General features: G+C 41.9%; 1 protein-coding gene across 3 annotated transcripts in view; it reads left to right on the forward strand.

Annotated features, from left to right (window-relative positions):
* AOAH (acyloxyacyl hydrolase) overlaps nucleotides 1-24147 on the forward strand; it is a 201198-nt gene that overhangs the window by 90990 nt on the left and 86061 nt on the right. The window contains exons 5-8 of one of the 3 annotated variants that reach the window (XM_075316585.1): nucleotides 14996-15055; nucleotides 18067-18149; nucleotides 19673-19721; nucleotides 23393-23463. In XM_075316585.1, coding sequence (XP_075172700.1) covers nucleotides 14996-15055; nucleotides 18067-18149; nucleotides 19673-19721; nucleotides 23393-23463 — 263 coding nt within the window. The remainder of the gene's footprint in view (nucleotides 1-14995; nucleotides 15056-18066; nucleotides 18150-19672; nucleotides 19722-23392; nucleotides 23464-24147) is intronic. The other 2 variants (XM_075316586.1, XM_075316587.1) reach the window with 2 other exon arrangements.

Below are 24147 nucleotides of genomic sequence, written 5' to 3' on the forward strand. Positions count from 1 at the left end.
ATTTCATCCCGCTTCAGTATATTGCATTGCAAAATGAAGGGTGTTATTCAAAACTACAGCTTGTTGAACAAAAAATAAGCCTCATCGTGTGGATGATGACGGAACAATAAAAAAGATGTGGCTCTTGGAAGAAGGAGAGGGAAAAACAAAAGTGCATAAACAAAACAAACCGTGAGCATTAAAGGGTGTTGGAATATGTTTAATGCAACAACTCCATTCCTGTCTATGAGTGTTTAGTTGCTAGGTTTGTATGCTGTTAATAAAGTTGTTAAAAGAAAAACTCCAGAAGCTCTCACAGGAAGAGGATGTGAAAAGACTGATCTTTGCATCAATGAGAAAGGAAGCTGACTGCAGACGCTGCAGATAGAGACACACAGAAATTATTTCCTGCAATCTATTACTACTAAGCTTACTATGATTGTTCCTAATTGTTCCTAAATAAACCAACCATTATTGCTGCCTGCTTGGAGAATATCATCAATAACCCGTTGCCAACAAAGGGTTAATGTATTTCTAAATAGCATACCACATTGTACAAGGACCAAGATTACTGACAGTACCACTATACAAAGCCCAAATCTGCCACCACGGTATATACTGTAGGTAGACCTTCTGGGCTATTATGCCAAATGGCACCAAAAATTGTGTCATTTATTTCACAACACTTACACAGACCATAGTGTCTCTAAGATATAAGTCCTCTGTATTCATGAGTGACATTCACATCCCTTCCTTTCTTTACCGCCTCCCTGCTGCTTGACAACCACTCTTTATACAGGAAAATATTGGTAACCATATTTTGGTGATGCTCAATCTTAACATCTGATATGCTAAAATTCTACCGCACCCTTCTCAGAATTTGGGTACATATAAAAGCGTGCACCTATTCAAAATCTCTTTAAAAAGCCCAGAACTATCATGACTCTTTATCTGTGCTGGTTTTCTCATATGATCCAAAGGGACCTTTCAAAACCCCCAAAGCTCCAGAGACCTAAGTGCAACCCCTGAAGCCCCTCTGGTTCCGCTCCTGGTGGGGGTGTAGTAAACTTCCCTAGCTGTGGCACATCCTAATTGGTGCAGTGAAATATCGGCTTTGTATAAAGGGAGGTTTTACCTGAGATTACCTGGAACTAGAGAAAGTAATGGTCTTTTCTTTCTGTACAGAACTTTGCCTATAATAACTCAATAATGGCTTCTGCTGGTTGAATTTTAACCCTTTTTAAAACTAAACATTTGGCTGCAAGTTCATTTTTAAAATACATTTTCTCTATTGTACAGGGATGAACTAGTTGAACCCAAGCCTCGGAGAAACTGTTAAGGCTTTTAAACTGTGAACTTTATCACAGTGGGTTGCTCTTGTACAGGTTTCTAAAAATTCAAGTGACCAAAACTGTTCCTTTGTGACAGTCAAGTCCTTACCATTTGTCTCAAGCATTTTTCAGGCAGTGGGCAGCGCACGGTCAGGAATATATTCAGGAAATGGGTTTATTTTTTTACTTCTAAAGGCACAAAGAAAAGCAGCCAAAATGACACAAAACAACTGAGATGATTATTTGAGACGCTGTTTCATATACCCGTATTATTCACTGACACAGTTGGCATATTTGGGCAGAATGCCCACTTTTAACATGATAAAATGTTGGTTGGAAGAATACATCTTAGTATGACACATCATGAATGTGGATGTCTGAGACTTTGTTATCATGCCAGCCTAGAATCAGGTATGTAGACTCATCACAGAGGCAGACACTGGAGCATTGTGCAGGCTTGGGATATAAATGTTATTTATTATCGTATTCTTCTCCTTTTTCCCAAAGAAATCCCGTGGCAGACATTGACATTTCCATTAGTCATTCAAAATTTGTTTTGATTTTAAAGAATGTGTGTGAGGGTTTGTGCACATGATGTATTGTAGATGCTGGCGTACCTGCTGAGTTTTGCAAGCAGAAAACGCTTCAATACTTGTATGTATAAAATACTGAGCGGCTGAAGAATGAGCAGGTCACTTCTTTTAACCGGTTTCCATCTTTACAAATGTGAAGCAGTTAAAAGACTCACAAAAGCCTCAACATATGCACGCTAGTCATTTTGACATTGCAGTGCATATCTTCATTCTTTTAGCATTTCTATAGCTTATTTTCAGGCATGCCCACCTGAAAAATGCATTGTGTGCACATATCTTTAAAGTACAAAAATAAAGCTGTTTTCTTCCATAAAGACACTCTCTTCCATAAAATTTCTTAAGTAGTGCAGCACAATACAGATATGGGAAAATTGAATCCAAATAGGTTTGTGCGCTGGTTATTTTTTGTAAAACGCTTACTGAAATATTATACAAAGGCTTGTGATTGAAAATATCGGAAAGTGGACACAACAACCTGTTCGTTCAAATACATCTAACTGGATTAGTGATAGGACACTGCCCTCTGCTGGCTGAAGATATTGCTCAAAAACAAAGAATTGCCCAGGAACAAAGAATCAACAAGCAGGTTCATGAGGGTAAGGAAATTTGGGAAGGAAGAGGCCAGGACAGAGAGTTGTGGCTAAATCCCAGTAGCTAGGAGGACTTTGGGTGTGCTTGGTTAGTGGGCATGATTGTTGATTGGTGGTCGTTGTGATGTTTCCTCCCTTCCACTATAATCATGCAAGGGGGGCTTCGCCCCCTTCTGCATCCCACCATCTGGGGGTCTTACCCCCAGATCTCCACTTCTATTATAAACAACTCCATGACCATGTGGAAATAGAAAAATAATGTTGCTTCCTGGTATCAGCTATGTTGGTGGAGGCCCCACCCTTCTGGTCATATGGGCATGACATCATCAGAGCTCCCTTAGCCCACTGGTATTTAGCCGTGACCAAGGACAGAGCAGTGACTCAGCAGGGGGATCTAAAAGCTACAGAGGTGACCAGAAGGAGGGCTTTGGCGCCAAAAAAGAGAAGCGAGAGGATGTGCACGAAGGGGTGAGAAAGGTTGCCTCTCCTGCAGAAGAGTTGAGTGGTCCAACTGCTGCCCCCAGAAATATAAACAACATCTGAACATAACCAAATGGGGGAGATTTTTGGTGGTCACCAATGATCACCATAACCCCTATAAGAGACATAAAGGATACAAAATCCCTGGTAGTGACTCCATATATACAATTGAAGAACCAAAGAGAAGAGTCAGTAACACTACCTTCATGCAAAGAACAATATTTTATTAAACAGTTATATAACAAACACGATTAAAAAGGTTCAAGGTGTGCTGGTAAGGATACAAACAATAGTGGAACATGCACACCATTGCTGGCTATAAGTATATTAGGCAAAGCAGCCTATAGCTGGGACTATGTGTCATAAATAATTTACAAAAATGAGGCACTCAAATGGTTAACCAGAAAAATACATACAGTGCAACAAAGTGCAGAGATGTAATTACTATAGGCAGACAGTCAGTAAGTGATCACTATTGAGTGGAGCAAAACACTCACAGAATAAATGAAAGGAGTGAAAAAACATCACTTTCACTCCTGCCTAACTGGTAACCAAGGAAGGCTTGAAATTACACAAGGTTAGAATGACACATACCCATAGTCGCCAAGTCAGCAAAGGAGGTGCAGTTCCACAGACCCCGACGCGTTTCGCGAGGGCTTCTTCACAATGGGGGTCACAAAGAATAGTGTCAATCCCAGGGTATAAATACCCACATATCAGCTGTTACAAGTTGCGCGCCATGGCGACGCATATAGCGGCGCATGCGCGGTCAGCCGCAGCGAGTCGCCCGGAAGCTGCGTCAGCACTCCAGTATCTGGGTCCGGGAGGGAAAACCCCTTCAGACTTCACATCCGGCCCATTACCAATAGGAGGCATCTGCAGCAACAAGGCGACGCCGGCCAAGCGCGCATGCGCACAGCGTCACCAGTGATAGGAGATGAATCCCACAGCAGCCATCATGAGAAGGTCGTACCCATAACAGATACAAACCGACGCCATGATGGGAAGGTCAAAACTGGGGAACATATAGTGTCAGCCAAAATCCGAATCCTGGGCACAAATTACATGATTCAGTGCACATATATACAAAGCGAAGTGCAGTACATCATCATGCCTGAAAGTGCATATAACTACAAAAGACAAAATACAAGATACATAATATTGCACTGATAATATGCGTCCAGGTAAGCGGCTGACATTTCAAGATGGTCCCACAGAAAAAATTGTTGTTATTCCATCATCCAAAGAATCATAGGCGGAGTCATATGCAGGGGAAAAGAATCCATTGATGGATAATCACAGCACTAAAAACATTAAAAAACAGAAAATGACACAAAATTAAAAATGTGGAAAGGAGAGACTCTACATATCCCTAATGAAATAAGTACTAAAAGAACACCCTAAATTTGGGAAAATGGGATCTTACATATATGTATTAAAGAAAGAACGAGGCAAGACAGAAAGTCAAGACTACACTGAGGGGAACAATTTATGAAAATCTATAAAAGCTTAAAGTTTTTCCCCAAAAATTCATAAAAAGGGAGCAAAAGTGAGCTTTTCATTGAGGCCATTTGGAGCAACAGATCCCACGAGCACAATCCAGCGGCACTCCATCTGGGCTAACCGTCGTTGTAAATCGCCTCCACGGATGCCTCCATGTAGGCAATCAATACCTCTGATTTTCAAAAATTTAGGATTGCAGTCGTGGAAACTGTAGAAATGCCGGGGCAGGGTTTTCAACGTTGTTACATCTTCAACATCACGTGCTGCAATAATGTCCCTCACGTGCTCGCGTGTACGGACCCGCAGCTCACGTGAAGTCAGACCAATATATATCAGGCCACAATCGCATGTGGCATAATATATTACATAAGTTGACTTGCACGAAATAAACTTATTGATCTTAAACTCACGTTTTCCATCTGATGACGTGAAGGTGGTGGCCCGGATGATGTTCCTACACCCCATACAATCCCCACATGGAAAACAGCCCCACCGAGGTTTCCCCACACCAGGAATGCAGGGCTGCTTTACCACGTAGTGACTCCTCACGAGTAAATCCCTCAAATTCTTACCCCTGCGGGCTGTCATTAAGGGTTCAGATGGCAAAGACATAGCTAATGAGGGTTCAGTTGTGAGGATAGACCAGTGACGTGACATAATCGTCCTCATCTGATTCCTCTGATGATTAAATGTGGATATAAAACGGACTGGTGGATTTGAGTCCTCACCCATCCTCCCTTTAGAGTTAGGGTTCAGGAGGTCACTGCGTTGGCACCTCTTAGCACGCTTATAGCCATCGTTAATTGAACGCTTACTATATCCCCTTTCCAGAAATCTCCTTCTCAGATCCATCGCCTGATGTTCAAAAGAAGGGTCCGAGGAGCATATGCGTCGCATCCTCAGAAATTGTCCTCTTGGGACTGCCCTGATGGTGGAAGAAAGGTGCGCTGAGGATGCATGGAGGAGAGAGTTGACGGAGGTCTCCTTCCGAAAGACATCCGTCTCAATTCTGCCGTTGTCCTGAACCAAGAGACGGATGTCCAGGAAGTCAATAGACGATGTATCATACCTATACGTCAATTTGATATTGAAGCTATTGCGGTTCAACTCAGACATGAAATCCTGCAGCTCTGGGATGGTCCCGTGCCACACCATAAGTACATCGTCTATGTACCGGAACCATCCCGCCACCATGGAGGAGGCGTGGGCGCCACCCCGGAATACCTCCCGCTCCCAAAAACCAAGGAACAGGCATGCATAGGATGGCGCACACGCCGCCCCCATCGCGGTTCCGCGCTGCTGTAAATAAAAACGATCCCTGAAAGTAAAGAAATTATGAGTAAGAACAAACCGCAACAGTTCCACGACCAAATCACACAGTGTCGCATCCAAATTACTCATTCTGAGGAAGAAGTCCACAGCCATTACTCCATCCCGATGGTCGATGCATGTGTATAGTGATTCAACATCGACAGTCACCAAAAGTGCACAAGGATCAAGATGCAATCCATCAACCTGTCTTAAAATGTCCATGGTGTCTCTAACATAGGAGGGCAGCGTCTCGACCAAGGGTCTAAGATAGTACTCTATAAATTTACACACGGGATCGCATAGCCCTCCTATGCCAGAGACAATTGGACGACCAGGGGGATTCAGTCGATCCTTGTGCACCTTTGGTAACAGATAAAAGGTGGGGACAGTAGGAAACTTGGTCACTAGGCCATCCATGACCTTTTTAGTAATAACTCCATCTGTCACAGCCCTATCCAAAATTGCCAATAGATCTTCCATGTAACCCCTCAGTGGGCAAGATGACAGTAAGGAGTATGTGTCCTTTTGCCTCAGCTGTTTAAGTGCCTCCTTCTCATATTTTTCAACAGGCCAGATGACGACGTTTCCCCCTTTATCAGCAGGTTTTATTACAACATTATCCAAAGCTCTAAGTTCGTTCAAAGCACGTCTCTGAGTAGATGTAAGATTATCATGTTTGCATGAATTTTTCAATTTACGAAATTCATTAGTAACCAGACGCGTAAAAATCTCAACTTGAGGACACAAGGAGAGAGGGGGAAACGTCGTACATCTAGGCTTAACACTTGAAGGAAATTTACCTCTTGAGTCGCTTTCAGACTCGCATGCTAGCTCCTCCAGAGTGCGCAAAGCAATCTGTTCCTCAATTGTATTAAAACCCAGATCCATGGAGGGTCTGGAGTGGAGCTTTTTCAATACGAGTTTGCGCGCAAACAGATGTAAGTCCTTCAGTGCTGTGAAGAAATTAAATTTTTCATTAGGCACAAACGTAAGACCCAAACTCAAAACCTCATGCTGCGCACTAGAGAGGACAAGGGAAGAGAGATTAATTACCTCTAGTCGGTTGGATTTCGAATCATGTGGAGGTGGTGTAATCTTACGTTTGTTTCCCGACTGTCCCTTAAAAAAGGAGGAGGATTGACCCCCATGGTCATGCCGAAACTGTGTAATTTTTGGGGTCTTGGGCCTGACCACCATGGATTCTTCCATGGATGAGATGGACGTCTGAGATTCAGAGCGACTCATGGACATCCTACGTGGGGGTTGACGAGATCTCCTCCATTTATACGCCATACCCTTCTGAAAATCACCAGAATCTCTCAGATATTTTTTATGTTTCACTGCCAAGATCTCTTTCTCCCATTTTTTAAATTCTGCATCCAAATCAGCCTCCATTTTTGTCTTCTGCTCAGGAGTAAGTGTAAGACTCATATCCCGCTGTATCCTTTCAATATCAATATCAATTTCCTTCAGGGTTTTCTCATTCAATTGAATTAACATTTTCATAAAGCCTTTGGAACAGGTAGATGCCAAATTCTCCCATTCACTCCTGAAGGTAAGATCATCTATCTCGAACGAGGGAAAGATTTGTACTCTTAGCCCCCTGGGTATCAGGTCTCTGGACACATAGCGTTCAAGAAAAGACTTATTCCACCATAGGCGCGTACGTCTATTAAGAAGATTTTTGTATTTTTTGTATAATTCCTCATCTTCCTTTCCACATGTATTAGGAACAAGATTTGAATCCTCACCAAACACTCCATTTAACTGTGAAAGCCACGCTTTTTCGCGTGCCCGAAAGTCCATTAGTTCAGGACACTGAGCTGTGAAAACACAGAATACTATAAATATAAACAACATCTGAACATAACCAAATGGGGGAGATTTTTGGTGGTCACCAATGATCACCATAACCCCTATAAGAGACATAAAGGATACAAAATCCCTGGTAGTGACTCCATATATACAATTGAAGAACCAAAGAGAAGAGTCAGTAACACTACCTTCATGCAAAGAACAATATTTTATTAAACAGTTATATAACAAACACGATTAAAAAGGTTCAAGGTGTGCTGGTAAGGATACAAACAATAGTGGAACATGCACACCATTGCTGGCTATAAGTATATTAGGCAAAGCAGCCTATAGCTGGGACTATGTGTCATAAATAATTTACAAAAATGAGGCACTCAAATGGTTAACCAGAAAAATACATACAGTGCAACAAAGTGCAGAGATGTAATTACTATAGGCAGACAGTCAGTAAGTGATCACTATTGAGTGGAGCAAAACACTCACAGAATAAATGAAAGGAGTGAAAAAACATCACTTTCACTCCTGCCTAACTGGTAACCAAGGAAGGCTTGAAATTACACAAGGTTAGAATGACACATACCCATAGTCGCCAAGTCAGCAAAGGAGGTGCAGTTCCACAGACCCCGACGCGTTTCGCGAGGGCTTCTTCACAATGGGGGTCACAAAGAATAGTGTCAATCCCAGGGTATAAATACCCACATATCAGCTGTTACAAGTTGCGCGCCATGGCGACGCATATAGCGGCGCATGCGCGGTCAGCCGCAGCGAGTCGCCCGGAAGCTGCGTCAGCACTCCAGTATCTGGGTCCGGGAGGGAAAACCCCCTGGGATCTGTTGCTCCAAATGGCCTCAATGAAAAGCTCACTTTTGCTCCCTTTTTATGAATTTTTGGGGAAAAACTTTAAGCTTTTATAGATTTTCATAAATTGTTCCCCTCAGTGTAGTCTTGACTTTCTGTCTTGCCTCGTTCTTTCTTTAATACATATATGTAAGATCCCATTTTCCCAAATTTAGGGTGTTCTTTTAGTACTTATTTCATTAGGGATATGTAGAGTCTCTCCTTTCCACATTTTTAATTTTGTGTCATTTTCTGTTTTTTAATGTTTTTAGTGCTGTGATTATCCATCAATGGATTCTTTTCCCCTGCATATGACTCCGCCTATGATTCTTTGGATGATGGAATAACAACAATTTTTTCTGTGGGACCATCTTGAAATGTCAGCCGCTTACCTGGACGCATATTATCAGTGCAATATTATGTATCTTGTATTTTGTCTTTTGTAGTTATATGCACTTTCAGGCATGATGATGTACTGCACTTCGCTTTGTATATATGTGCACTGAATCATGTAATTTGTGCCCAGGATTCGGATTTTGGCTGACACTATATGTTCCCCAGTTTTGACCTTCCCATCATGGCGTCGGTTTGTATCTGTTATGGGTACGACCTTCTCATGATGGCTGCTGTGGGATTCATCTCCTATCACTGGTGACGCTGTGCGCATGCGCGCTTGGCCGGCGTCGCCTTGTTGCTGCAGATGCCTCCTATTGGTAATGGGCCGGATGTGAAGTCTGAAGGGGTTTTCCCTCCCGGACCCAGATACTGGAGTGCTGACGCAGCTTCCGGGCGACTCGCTGCGGCTGACCGCGCATGCGCCGCTATATGCGTCGCCATGGCGCGCAACTTGTAACAGCTGATATGTGGGTATTTATACCCTGGGATTGACACTATTCTTTGTGACCCCCATTGTGAAGAAGCCCTCGCGAAACGCGTCGGGGTCTGTGGAACTGCACCTCCTTTGCTGACTTGGCGACTATGGGTATGTGTCATTCTAACCTTGTGTAATTTCAAGCCTTCCTTGGTTACCAGTTAGGCAGGAGTGAAAGTGATGTTTTTTCACTCCTTTCATTTATTCTGTGAGTGTTTTGCTCCACTCAATAGTGATCACTTACTGACTGTCTGCCTATAGTAATTACATCTCTGCACTTTGTTGCACTGTATGTATTTTTCTGGTTAACCATTTGAGTGCCTCATTTTTGTAAATTATTTATGACACATAGTCCCAGCTATAGGCTGCTTTGCCTAATATACTTATAGCCAGCAATGGTGTGCATGTTCCACTATTGTTTGTATCCTTACCAGCACACCTTGAACCTTTTTAATCGTGTTTGTTATATAACTGTTTAATAAAATATTGTTCTTTGCATGAAGGTAGTGTTACTGACTCTTCTCTTTGGTTCTTCATCTGCTGCCCCCAGAAAGCCTGTGCCGGGTGGTTTTCCCAAAGAGTACGCAGAACCCCGCTGCCATACTTCAGCCTCACATGTTACCTGTTAAGACCCCAAGCCCAGACTACATCATCAAGCTACAAACATCACCTGTCAAGACCCCGAGCCCAGACTACATGCTCAAGAAACAGACATCGCCTGTCAAGATCCTGAGCCCAGACTACGTAGTCAAGCCACAAACATTGCCTGTGAAGACCACTGCCCCTGGACTTCAATTATGAGTCTCCTCACTTAATCCATTATACAGTATAATGTATATTTGAATAGATACTTAGGATACAGTCTTACCAAGACTCAAGAGACGACTGCCTTAGTTAGTGGCCCTGACATACACCACAATCTGATAGTAGTCATCTTGGTTTATTTTTCTAGTAGCAGAGTGTTATGTTCATTGTGTGTGTAACCTGACTGTGATCAGTGTCTCCCAATAGTGATCTCCTGTATTAGCAACATCCCTGTTTGTATAACAATAAACCTAGACGTAAGTCACCACTGCGTCATCTCTCTCTGTGCATTGCATTACGGGCCTTTTTGTTCTAAAAACTGAAAAAGTTTGGCTATTTTTAAACCCTATGCCCCGAACCCTGTTTTAACCTTCCTGACCAGGCCAATTTTTTTCAATTTTGATCAGTGTTATTTTATAAGGTAATAACTCTGGAACACTTCAATAGATCCCAGTGGTTCAGAGAATGTTTCTTCATGACACATTGTACTTCATGTTAGTGGTAAATTTTGGGCAATATAATATGAGTTTATTAATAAAAATATCGAAAATTGTAGAAAAATATGAACATTTCACAATTTGATAACTTTTAATTTTTATGCCCTTGAGCCAGATAGTTATACCACACAAAATAGTTAATAAATAAAATTTGCCACATGACTACTTTACATTACCACAATTTATGAAACATTGTTTTTGTTAGGAAGTTATAAGGGTTAAAAGTTTATCAGTAATTTCTAATTTTTACAACAAAATTTATAAATTCATTTTTTTAAGGACCAAATCACATTTGAAGTGACTTTGAAGGGCCTAGGTGACAGAAAATAATCAAAAGTGACACCCTTTTAACAACTTCACCCATTAAAGTGCGCAAAACAGGCATTAAATCTTTATGTGCTTTATAGGAATTAAAGCAATGTGAAAGGAAAAAATGAAAATTTTAATTTTTCCCACAAAAATGTTCCTTTATCCCTAAATGTTTCATTTTTACAAGGGTAACAGGAAAAAATGCACTATACATTTGTAATGCTACACCTCTTGAATACGTCAATACCCCATAGGTGATGGAAAGCTACTGTTTGGGCGCATTGCAGATATTACTGTCGGGAATACATATGGGACTCCACGCCACGTTTGCAAAGCCCCTGATGTGCCTAAACATTGGAAACCCCCCACAAGTTACCTCATTTTGTAAACCACAGCCCTCAAGGAATTTATCTAGAGGTGTGGATGGCACCTTGAACCTGCTGGAGTTTTACAGAATTTTTTAACTTTGAGCCATGAAAATAAGAAATTGAATTTTTTTGGCCAAAAATGTTGCTTGATCCCCAAATTGTCTTTTTTCACAAGGGTAAAAAGAGAGAATGCACTATACAATTTGTTGTGCAATTTCTCCTGAATATGCTAATACCCTATGCGTGATGGAAAACTACTTTTTAGACGCACAGCAGGGCTTGTAAGTAAAGGAGCACCACTAGTCTTTTGGAACGCAAAATTGGCTGCAATAGATAGCATACACCATATCACATTTGCAGAGCCCCTGTGGCTCCATTTTGGAAAGTACACCTCTTAAGAATCTATCTAGATGTGTGTTGAGCACCTTGAACCACAAGGACTTCACAGAATTTTCGAATGTTGAGCCGTTAAAATAAAAAAATTGCATTTTTCACAAAAAATGTTTCTTTGGCCCCAAAATGTTTATTTTCACAAGGGTAAAAGGAGAAAATGGACCATATAATTTGTTGTGCAATTTCTCCTGCGTACGCCAATATCCTACATGTAATTGAGGACTACTTTTCAGGCTCAGTACAACACTCAGAAAGTAAGGAACGCCATATTATAGTGCAGATTTTGCTGATTTTGGTATGCGAATGGTATGTCACATTAGCAGAGCCCCTAAGTGTGCCAGAACAGCAGAACCCACCATAAAGCTACAAAGAGCTCATTTTACAAACTACACTCTTCATCTTCAATGAATTAATTTAGAGGTGCAGTGATCATATTGATACCACAGACCTTTATGCCATTGAGCGGTGAAGAAAAATATAATTACATTTTTACCACAAAAAATTTGTTTTATCTCCAGATTCTACATTTTCCCACGGAAATATAGGTAAAAATGGCATTGAAATTTGGCACACAATTTTTGCTGAATATAGCATTGCCCCATATGTGGCTTTGCAGTACTACATATCTTTTCAACAGGGCCCGGGGGGAAGGAGCGCTATTTGACTCTTGGTGCTCAGATTTTCTTAGAATAGTTTGTAAACTCCATAAGTAACTCCATATGTGGCAACAGCAGAACATTCCCTCAAGTGACCCCATTTTGGAAATTAGACCCTTATGGAAATGTATCCACAGGTATAGTAACAATTTTGACTCTTTGAGTGTTTTCCAGAAGGAAGTTGTAATGGATATTGCTGAGCAAAAATTGCAAATCTGGCATTGTAGTGCCCATACATTAGGTATTGTGATTTGTCCTGAAGAAGGAGCATTAAGCTCTGAAACGCGTTGACAAATAAAATCACTTCTTGTCTTTACCCTGGTTCTGGGTTCTTAAAAGGCAGCACAGAATTTAATCTTTTTCTTCCTCCAATTATTTGCTGATTCAACGTGGGTCTGCTGCAGCCATTCATGCTATTATAGAGGTTGTGACTTTCACAACCCAATGAGGTGAGCCTCTCCTTGATATATTTGGATATATTTTATTTGGGTATGACCCTATTTGCGCTATCCTGTCTCTCCAGCAAGTGGCAAGATAAGCAGAGAAAGTATCATCTATGATCTCATGCTGTCCTGTCCTGTATGCGCCCTTTTGTTTCCTCCCCATCCCAACAGCTTGTTATGTGCCAACCATGTTTCTGCATTGTCAGATACAGCCATTACATAGTACAGAACAAGGGCACATTCATCAGATTATCTCAGCACAGGAACATTTTTATTAACACATTCATTTGTGGAACATTTTTATTAACATATCCATTAGTGGAGCATTATTATTCCAAGAGCTATTGATTGAAATATTGTTAACCCCTTTAATTTCTAGGGGTCTTTGTGTTTTTTGAGGCCAGTTGTTGCCTATGAGTAGACTAGAACAAGATCATCAGAGGTTAGGATTAAAATAACAGATGACAGTTTTCTGTAAGCCCCTTGATGGTCTATACGGCATAATAGGAACACTATACACACCGATAAGGAATCCGTAAGGCTCAGTATACATTACCCTGGGTTTTTTTTAAGGGGAAGTATACTCATCACTTCTGGGAGATTTTATTAATTTGTTGAATTATCTATTACCCATTTAGTGCATTTGTAGCGCCCCACGGGATAGGTGGTTAACCTACTCGTTGCCGGGCCATTGTGGATCGGGTCAGACGATGTCATGGGTGGCCTTGCCCGGTTCCATTGCCCCGAGGCGTACAGTAAAAGATAGGGAAAGTGAGGTGATTGGGAAAGTTTTTCGTGACGCCACATGTGGTATGCGGCCAGGGATTAGCCGCCGCTGCAGAATTCGTCGCTGGGATAGGTGTTACGGCAGCCGGGATGGTGTTGCTCCTCACAGACGGAGCGGGCCCCGGATGGATGACGAGGGCAGTAGTCCACGGGAGCGCCAAAGCGCGGGGCGCCGGTGCCGGCAAAAACAGGGACGACACAGGGGGCTGCGGTTCAAAGTTCTCTTTACTCACTGTTCATAAGATGCCCCGGAGGTGCCGCTCTCTACCGCGATGGGCCTCAGCCGGTCCTTGGTAAATCAGAGGCAATCACAGGTGTCTGTGGAGTGTGAGACCTCCCTTCCTTGCACTTGGTTGTGGATCCCCATGGCTTGAAGCGGCTTGGGGACCCCAGTGTCTCTGTTAAGTGTCCCTTTCCGTATGCAGGTGGCGCGGATCTCCTTGGGGCCTGGCTGCAATCCCAACCCCGGATCCTATGTGTCACTGTGCTCTGGGAAATTGAAATCCCCATCCCCTTCAGATTTCAGGCGACGGAAGCCTCAGGGGCGCCATCCATTAATTCAACAACAAATGTTGGGAGAAATATATTTAGAATGTTGAAATGTAATGTCAGGAATCCACTAGGGGGCGCAGAAGCCGAGAGAACACAACTCTCCCTAAAGTAGTAGTAAAGCTCACAGGGACACACACAGAGAACGAGTAGCTAGTAAGCAGAGTCAGCACCAGGAGATCACGTCAGAACAGAGAGAATGAGCAAGCCATAAACCAGGTGGATGCACAAGAGTCAGGAACCAAGAGAGCACGTAGATACTAAAGCAGGAAGGGGAGACAAAGTCAAGTAACGTCACCGAAGTTAGAAGCCGGGAGATGAGTCAGAGCAATGGAGGGGGCAGGGACTGGAACGGAGGACAGGACCAGGGTCAGGAAGACAGGGGACAAACAAAACACAGGAGATGGAGGTCAGGGAAAGGTCAGCTGGGTAGCAGGATGGAGCAGGGAACTGAGAAGTGCACGCTGTAATACAGGAGCTATTACTGGCGACGCTCCAGGGGAACCATGCCAAGATAGAGCAGCGTGAATCCAGGAGCAAGGCACTACAAAGCAAGCCCCGCCCACCAGACTTAACCCTGCAGGTACCAGCAGCAGTCATGACATATAACACACACACTCTTTTTGTCTTCAGTAGAAATCAGCAATTGCCAAAGGTTTCTAGATTCGGGAAATTCAGAACACATGCATGCTCAATAGAGCTGGTCATGCTTGTATAAGAGTGGTCAGGGTGATAGTTGTTGGCTGACAAACTTTACATCTATTCAATAAAGCAAAAATTGACATACATCAGTCATTTCTTTTAAACATATACATCACTGATCAGAATCCATTTACAATTTTTTCTTGCAAAAATACATTTTAAATTATTTCTTTTTCAGATGGGACTAAAAAGAACAATCAAACAAGCGGAAAAGATAGTGAGAAAGTCTAACTATACGGTAAGCTGGTAGGAAAAACATTTAGTTCTATGATTATAGACAATTGAAGCAGGAGATGTAATTAACTAGGTGCGTCTCCAGTTAGGTGAAATATCTGAACAGACTGTATAAATTGCAGTGGTGATCTGGTGTATAATTATATGTCTGGCTGAATACCTGTCTCTGTTACCTCCTCATCATTTACATATTTTTTTTCATAAAGATGGACAATACATTATTTCAGTAATATAATAATATACAACCCTTAAATGGGTTGTCCTATCTATGATTAATAAACTAAGAATTCACTGTTTTTGAATGTGCAAAACAAAACAATTTTTAATGCTCCTGTTGTCTAGATAATGCTATCGCAAGCTTGATATGGCCCCCCAATTGTTCTTTTGATTCTAATATTTAGCATAAAATACAAATACAGTAAGCAAAGTTATTTTATTGTAATTTTTAAACTTCAATGACTTATTTGGGTTAAATTGGGGAAGCTTAATTTTAAAAAATATATCAATCTACATTGCCTAACTATTTTTAAGTGCAATCTTGAACCTGAGAAATGTAGTCAATAACCTTTAACTATCAATAATTAGGGATCAGCAAACAAATTCTGAGGACCCTAGTCTAGCACCCTTGTCGGTAATAAAAAAAGAGAAACTGGGGATGCCGTCAGGTAGGGGATGCTTTGTAGAGCTCCTGTCCTGTGGCCATGTAATACTGTTGGACGAAATTGATTCACTCATCCCTATTAATAACCTATGTGAACTACTAGACAAAAGATGGTCACACACAGTATAATAAAGCTAGCCAAACCTGCTATTTTCTGAGGAACCAGCTAATCATTCAATGTGTATTAATTAGGTGTTCTTCTAGACATTGGTTCAACATATGACGGGTGGGAAAGGTTGGGGCATGTTGAACTTCAAAATGCTCAATCCTAAAAGGAGAAAAACCTATCCCAGAAGAGTATTGCAGCTGTTTACTATCCTTTTCCCATTGATTACACCTGTAAATTTATTCTCCACAAATTGATTAGACCCCAGAGCATAATAAATGTAAGGTGTAAAAAATAAATCAATTAATACTCACTTCTTCAGCCACGACACTGTTCACCATCCCCCTTTTGGTTCTTAGCGCCTCTTCTTATGGCTCCTTCATGCTGAATCCCCACATCTCCATGCTAAGTTGTGAATTATGGCCACAGTCACAATGTTATGATATGCATGCTCAGGGTCTTCACAGGCTTGGGCACGTTCAGAAGTCTCAACCTAGACTGTACATCTTAAGGACGCAGCACATGTCATGACGTGACCTTACTATGCACATGCTCAAAGATGCACTAAGTGTGGTCATGGTCAAAAGTTCCCGCCTAGCCTGTATGTCATAAAGACACAGCACATGTCATGACATGACCTTACAATGCACATGCGCAAAGATGTATTAGGTGTGGGCATGACCAAAAGTCTCAGCCTAGACTGTATGTCATAAGGACACAGCACACGTCATTATGTGATCTTATGATGCACATGTGCAGAGATGTACTAGAAGTAGTCATGGCCAAAAGTGTCAGCCTAGACTGTACCGTGTATGGTTGCAGAACACGTCATGATGTGACCTTACGAGGCATATGCGCAGAGTTGTACTAGGTGTGGTCATGGCCAAAAGTCCCAGCCTAGCATGAAGAGGGTTTTGGCATGTAAAAGAAGTGCCAAGGACTAAGCAGAGGGAATCGAGTGTCAAAGCTGACTGGTGAGGTGATCTTTCAGGTATTAGTTTATTTCTTTTATACCTTTTGCCAGCTCCCCAAGGTATCACAAAATGGCAGCTACCTGGCTCCCAATTTGCTAAATTCAAGCTAAATAAATAACAAAAACTCCATAATCTGGAAAAAACTGATTTTGTAGAATTCAGTTCCACTCGAATTAATTTGCCCATCACTAAGGCTGGTGTCACACATAACGACGACGACAACGACGTCGCTGCTACGTCACCATTTTCTGTGACGTTGCAGCGACGTCCCGTCGCTGTCGCTGTGTGTGACATCCAGCAACGACCTGGCCCCTGCTGTGAGGTCGCCGGTCGTTGCTGAATGTCCAGCTTCATTTTTTGGTCGTCACTCTCCCGCTGTGACACACACATCGCTGTGTGTGACAGCGAGAGAGCGACGAAATGAAGCGATCAGGAGCCGGCACTGGCAGCTGCGGTAAGCTGTAACCAGCGTAAACATCGGGTAACCAAGGGAAGACCTTTCCCTGGTTACCCGATGTTTACGCTGGTTACCAGCCTCCGCTCTTGCTGCCAGCGCCGGCTCTCTGCACTGTGACATGTGGCTGCAGTATGCATCGGGTAATTAACCCGATGTATACTGTAGCAAGGAGAGCAAGGAGCCAGCGCTAAGCAGTGCGCGCGGCTCCCTGCTCTCTGCACTGTGACATGTAGCTGCAGTACACATCGGGTTAATTAACCCGATGTGTGCTGCAGGAGAGCAAGGAGCCAGCGCTAAGCGCGGCTCCCTGCTCTCTGAACTGTGACATGTAGCTGCAGCACACATCGGGTTAATTAACCCGATGTGTGCTGCAGGAGAGCAAGGAGCCAGCGCTAAGCGCGGCTCCCTGCTCTCTGAACTGTGACATGTAGCTGCAGCACACATCGGGTTAATTAACCCGATGTGTGCTGCAGGAGAGCAAGGAGCCAGCGCTAAGCGCGGCTCCCTGCTCTCTGAACTGTGACATGTAGCTGCAGCACACATCGGGTTAATTAACCCGATGTGTGCTGCAGGAGAGCAAGGAGCCAGCGCTAAGCGCGGCTCTCTGCTCTCTGCACATGTAGCACAGCGACCTTATGATCGCTGCTTCTGCTGTGTTTGACAGCTAAGCAGCGATCATAACAGCGACTTACAAGGTCGCTGTTACGTCACCGAAAATGGTGACGTAACAGCGACGTCGTTGTCGCTGTCGTTTAGTGTGACACCAGCTTAACACAAATCCATTAGTAATATTTATTGATATTCTACATTTTTACAGCAGAACTATGAAACTTTATCTGGAGTTCTAGTGAAGATTTGTTCATTTCCGCTTTTCAGAACAATTTGCAACACAATAGACTCGTAAGTATTAACATTAACAATTAGCTCCTGAGCTGATAGAGTTTCACAGACAGCATGCATTACTTCCACCCCAATGCAAAGCACATCAGCAAATCATTCAGCAGCCAAGAGTCTGAACAGAATTGTGATTGTTTAAAATGTGTGAAATGTACTCCATCCACTCTGATGCTGTGCAGTCAATCTTGTCATCAAAGTACTGAAGATAATTGTAATATGCCCTTTATATTACCTAATTTACCTTTTTCTTTTCTTGCTCTGCATGTCTTCATGGAGAAAGTGTAATTGAAAAACTAATTCAGATAAGGCAATTTTGTTTCTGGCAGCAGATATCTAATTTATGTCGTGTTGTGAAGATGTTATTCCTCATGTACTGGAGGAAAACTTATTAGGCCGGGTTCAGACGGCTGTAGTGAAAATCAGGCCAGTCGTGACAGCAAATTGTAAACGTGACTGGCTCCATGTGCAGTTCCGTGTGCTCATCCACTTTGTGGACAGGTATCGGTGTTGCCTTTAGGCTGGATTCACACAATCTTATGGCATCTGATGTGAGTGCATCGGATGCAATAATCTAATGACCCTCAGCTCCCGCTCTGCTGAGAGCGTGGTCCGAGTGTCATGTGACTGTGATCCGCGATCTTGCGATTAATCTCCCCATCTCCTCCATTGTCAGCTGATGCGATTATTGCACTGCACTTATATGTCATCCGAGTGCAGTCCGATGTTTTACTCGCACCCATAGACTTGTATGGGTGCGAGTGACACGTCTCTTGCTGACAATCACAGCATGCTGCGAATTTTCTCTTATCCAGAACCAGAATATGGATGAGACAAAAGCTTACCTTCTGCTCTCCCTCATTGACTAACATTGGTCAGAGAGCAATGTGAGATTTTATCGCATTGCACACGTCCGAGTTATATGCTCGTGTGCGCATACCTTAACATTAATGATTCTGGTCCGTAAAATGGACTCAAGTAGTACAAAAATATGTCCTCGACAGCATGTCATATTTACATGTCCTGCTGCCAAAATCAATTTCATTTCACCTAACAAACAAGTACATCAAATGTTATTCAGGTGTTTGCTGTTGTGTTTAGACAGGCTGATCGGAAAACAAGCGTTCCTCTAAATTGTAGGCCTGGCTAAATGGGCCCATATATAAAAAGTTAAACAATTAAGAGCACTTAGCTATTTTAATGTATTCCATAATATTTGCTTTAGCAGCAGCTGTCTGACGCTGATTTCTATAATTCAGTTTATTATTCCCCAATGTCCCTTAATATACAGTATTTTATATACCTAATACAAAATGAAAACATTTGTTGTCAAATAAGATACATATGTTGTTGCCTTTTTGTTAGAAGTTATTAATCCCCTTAAATTAATTGACCTTGGATTTCTAAGTTACGTAAGAAAGATATGCTGTTGTAGCAAAACGTCAAAGTGAGTTCTTAGTAACCTGTACTGTACAAACAAGTGTTATTAGACCGTTCTGCACCTGCTAATGATTAACATAATTTTCTAGGTCAGTACCAGCAGAAGACTTTGACAAAGATAACTTTAGTGCATTTCCCGTAAGTAACTGATAATATTGTGCGTAGCTAAAGGTTTCCCTCTATAAATGTATTCACAATTTGCCCGCATAAGTTTTATTTCCCCACAAAGTGGTGAAGCTTCAAAATATAACAAAATACACCGTGGTCTGATTAAAAAAAAAATCCCAAACCAAAAGAAGCTACAGAAATCAATTCGATATTAAAAATTAATAATTTTTATTTCAAATTTTATAATATAAAATCATGTAAATATAAAATTTCCAATAGAGTTTTACAATAATACAACCAGGGACACAGATGTAAGTCAAAATCAAGTAAAAAAATATATATTAGATAGAAAAATATAAATATATACTTTTTTATATGTAACAGTCACCTATTGTTACTGGTCCAGTAACATACAGTTAGGTCCAGAAATATTTGGACAGTGACACAAGTTTTGTTATTTTAGCTGTTTACAAAAACATGTTCAGAAATACAATTATATATATAATATGGGCTGAAAGTGCACACTCCCAGCTGCAATATGAGAGTTTTCACATCCAAATCGGAGAAAGGGTTTAGGAATCATAGCTCTGTAATGCATAGCCTCCTCTTTTTAAAGGGACCAAAAGTAATTGGACAAGGGACTCTAAGGGCTGCAATTAACTCTGAAGGCGTCTCCCTCGTTAACCTGTAATCAATGAAGTAGTTAAAAGGTCTGGGGTTGATTACAGGTGTGTGGTTTTGCATTTGGAAGCTGTTGCTGTGACCAGACAACATGCAGTCTAAGGAACTCTCAATTGAGGTGAAGCAGAACATCCTGAGGCTGAAAAAAAAGAAAAAATCCATCAGAGAGATAGCAGACATGCTTGGAGTAGCAAAATCAACAGTCGGGTACATTCTGAGAAAAAAGGAATTGACTGGTGAGCTTGGGAACTCAAAAAGGCCTGGGCGTCCACGGATGACAACAGTGGTGGATGATCGCCGCATACTTTCTTTGGTGAAGAAGAACCCGTTCACAACATCAACTGAAGTCCAGAACACTTTCAGTGAAGTAGGTGTATCTGTCTCTAAGTCAACAGTAAAGAGAAGACTCCATGAAAGTAAATACAAAGGGTTCACATCTAGATGCAAACCATTCATCAATTCCAAAAATAGACAGGCCAGAGTTAAATTTGCTGAAAAACACCTCATGAAGCCAGCTCAGTTCTGGAAAAGTATTCTATGGACAGATGAGACCAAGATCAACCTGTACCAGAATGATGGGAAGAAAAAAGTTTGGAGAAGAAAGGGAACGGCACATGATCCAAGGCACACCACATCCTCTGTAAAACATGGTGGAGGCAACGTCATGGCATGGGCATGCATGGCTTTCAATGGCACTGGGTCACTTGTGTTTATTGATGACATAACAGCAGACAAGAGTAGCCGTATGAATTCTGAAGTGTACCGGGATATACTTTCAGCCCAGATTCAGCCAAATGCCGCAAAGTTGATTGGACGGCGCTTCATAGTACAGATGGACAATGACCCCAAGCATACAGCCAAAGCTACCCAGGAGTTCATGAGTGCAAAAAAGTGGAACATTCTGCAATGGTCAAGTCAATCACCAGATCTTAACCCAATTGAGCATGCATTTCACTTGCTCAAATCCAGACTTAAGACGGAAAGACCCACAAACAAGCAAGACCTGAAGGCTGCGGCTGTAAAGGCCTGGCAAAGCATTAAGAAGGAGGAAACCCAGCGTTTGGTGATGTCCATGGGTTCCAGACTTAAGGCAGTGATTGCCTCCAAAGGATTCGCAACAAAATATTGAAAATAAAAATATTTTGTTTGGGTTTGGTTTATTTGTCCAATTACTTTTGACCTCCTAAAATGTGTAGTGTTTTTAAAGAAATGTGTACAATTCCTACAATTTCTATCAGATATTTTTGTTCAAACCTTCAAATTAAACGTTACAATCTGCACTTGAATTCTGTTGTAGAGGTTTCATTTCAAATCCAATGTGGTGGCATGCAGAGCCCAACTCGCGAAAATTGTGTCACTGTCCAAATATTTCTGGACCTAACTGTATATATATGTTAGGGCTAAATTCTCAATAAATACATGGATCAAAAAGTAGTTATATAAATATGTAGGTATAAAATGAAATATAAGTACACATAACCATGATTATATATAAAGTGTTCTGTGCTATTTAAATATATTCACCAATGTTGTTTAAAACATATATAATATTGAATAATCAATATTATTAAGAGCACTTTAAAATATAACAACCATGCTAATTCATCCTAATACCTCTATCTTGTATAATGCCCAAAAGTGCCTAGTGCTGTGCCTGGATCATTGATACTTATAAACCAATTACTGAATTGTAAGGTGTGCAGAATATATGTTGCTCCCTGTTTAAGGTGGCAGACCTGGCCGTTATCACCAAACAAACTCCTTATTACCCCAATTGCCACCGCACCAGGGCAGTCGGGAAGAGCTGGGTCCAGCGCCAGAATTGGCACATCTTCTGGATGCGCCACTTCTGGGGCAGCTGTGGGCTGCTATTGTTAGGCTGAAAAGGTTCAAATAACGATAGCCCTTCTCACCCCAATAATATCAGCCCCCAGTTGTCTGCTGTACTTTGGCTGGTTTTAGAAAAATGGGGGGACCCCACATCATTTTTTAAAAAAAAGAAATAAATCAAATATTTTAAAAAGGGTGGCATCCCCTCTATTTTTCATAACCAGCCAAGGTACAGAAGACAGCTGAGGGTTGCAGCCTGCAGCTGCTGCTGTTCCTGTGCTGGATATGAAAAATGTTGGGACCCCACGTCATTTTTTTTACCAAAGAAAAATTTTAAAAAACTGCTTGCCAACCTAGCTATCCCTCTATTGAGTTATTCTGTTATCTGTTGCTATGTATTCTATCTGTCCTTTCTTATTATCTGTTTTATATGTTCTTTTTTCTATCTATTCTATATGTTCTATCTATCTATTCTTTCTATCTATTTTTTCTATCTATCCATCTATTCTAGCTATCTATCAATTATCCTATCCTATCATTTTTTGTTTGTCCTTTAAAAAACGCATTAACAAAATACCTGCAAAAACGCACCTGCATTACAAGCATTTTTTTACATTTCCAGGCTCTCTGTGACAAGGTGCAGTTTTGTGGTTGTAGTTTTGGTTGCAGTTTGTGTGCAGAAAAAATGCTGTGTGCGCATATAGCCTAAGCCCCCCAGACGCTTTAGACTAATATCATCCAAACACACCAATAACTATAGGTTGAGTCGACAATATGTGTAGGAGCCAAGGGATAAGGGATTAGACCATGCACAAACCACCACCTAAGATTAGTTGAAAATACACCTGTCACATGCTAACCTGGAAACGGCATTGCATATGTTGATTAGATTAAGGATCCAGCATGTCCTTGAGTTAAGCTACCACCAGTGGCTCTCTAATGAGAACACAAGAGTGCTTGACCGAAAGAATGCTCCTCTGAGTATGAGAGACGGCCGATATAGCAACTGGCGGAATGATAAACTGAATCATAATTTAACCGAAATTCATCTAATGTGTATAGAGGCTTTACTTTTCACATTAAAAAACACACACCCATGTGGCCTAACATTATGTGAATAGCAATCTAAGGTGTATGGTTACCCTTATACCAATTGTTTCACTGATAAGATGGTTCATTCTTGTCTGCAGTCATTGCGAGGATATCACTGGAGAGGAAAAGATTGTAATGACATGAACAAGTCTATTTATCCTGGGCGAATGTGAGTTTATCTTCATTACTGACAGTACAATGTATTGTTTGCAACTCTGCTTATCTTGAGAAAAAAGGAAACACTGGTACACCAGTAACTAATCTATTTTCTTCCAGACAGCCATGTCTTAAGGTGGCTTTACACACTGCAACATCGCAAACGACATCGCTGTAACGTCACCGGTTTTGTGATGTTATAGCGACCTCCCCAGCGACATTGCAGTGTGTGAAACACATCAGCGACCTGGCCCCTGCTGTGAAGTTGCTGATCGCTACAAATCGTTCAGGACCATTCTTTGGTCCTTTGTTTCCCGCTGTGCAGCAAAGTCTCAGTGTGTAAAGGGGACTTTACAGCGACTTCGTTAGCGACTTCCTTTTCAAAAAGCTGCTTTACAACGTCCCCAATGACTAGCTAGGTCGTTCTGCAGGTCCAGATCGCTGTTGCGTCGTTGGCCAGGTCTGCCTGTTTGACAGCTCACCGGAGACTTTGTAGCGATCCCGGCCAGGTTGGGATCGCTGGTGGGATCGCTAGAAAGTCTCAGTGTGTAAAGGGGCCGGCTCAGTCACACACAACGACTTACCAGCGATCCCGAAATCGATGCGACCTGATAGGGATTGCAGGTAAGTCGCTGGGAGGTCGCAGGTGAGATGTCACACAGTCAGATCTTACCAGCAATGCAGGAACAATACAGGT

Source organism: Anomaloglossus baeobatrachus, chromosome 6 (genome assembly GCF_048569485.1).
Source record: "Anomaloglossus baeobatrachus isolate aAnoBae1 chromosome 6, aAnoBae1.hap1, whole genome shotgun sequence".
Classification (NCBI taxonomy): Eukaryota; Metazoa; Chordata; class Amphibia; order Anura; family Aromobatidae; genus Anomaloglossus; species Anomaloglossus baeobatrachus.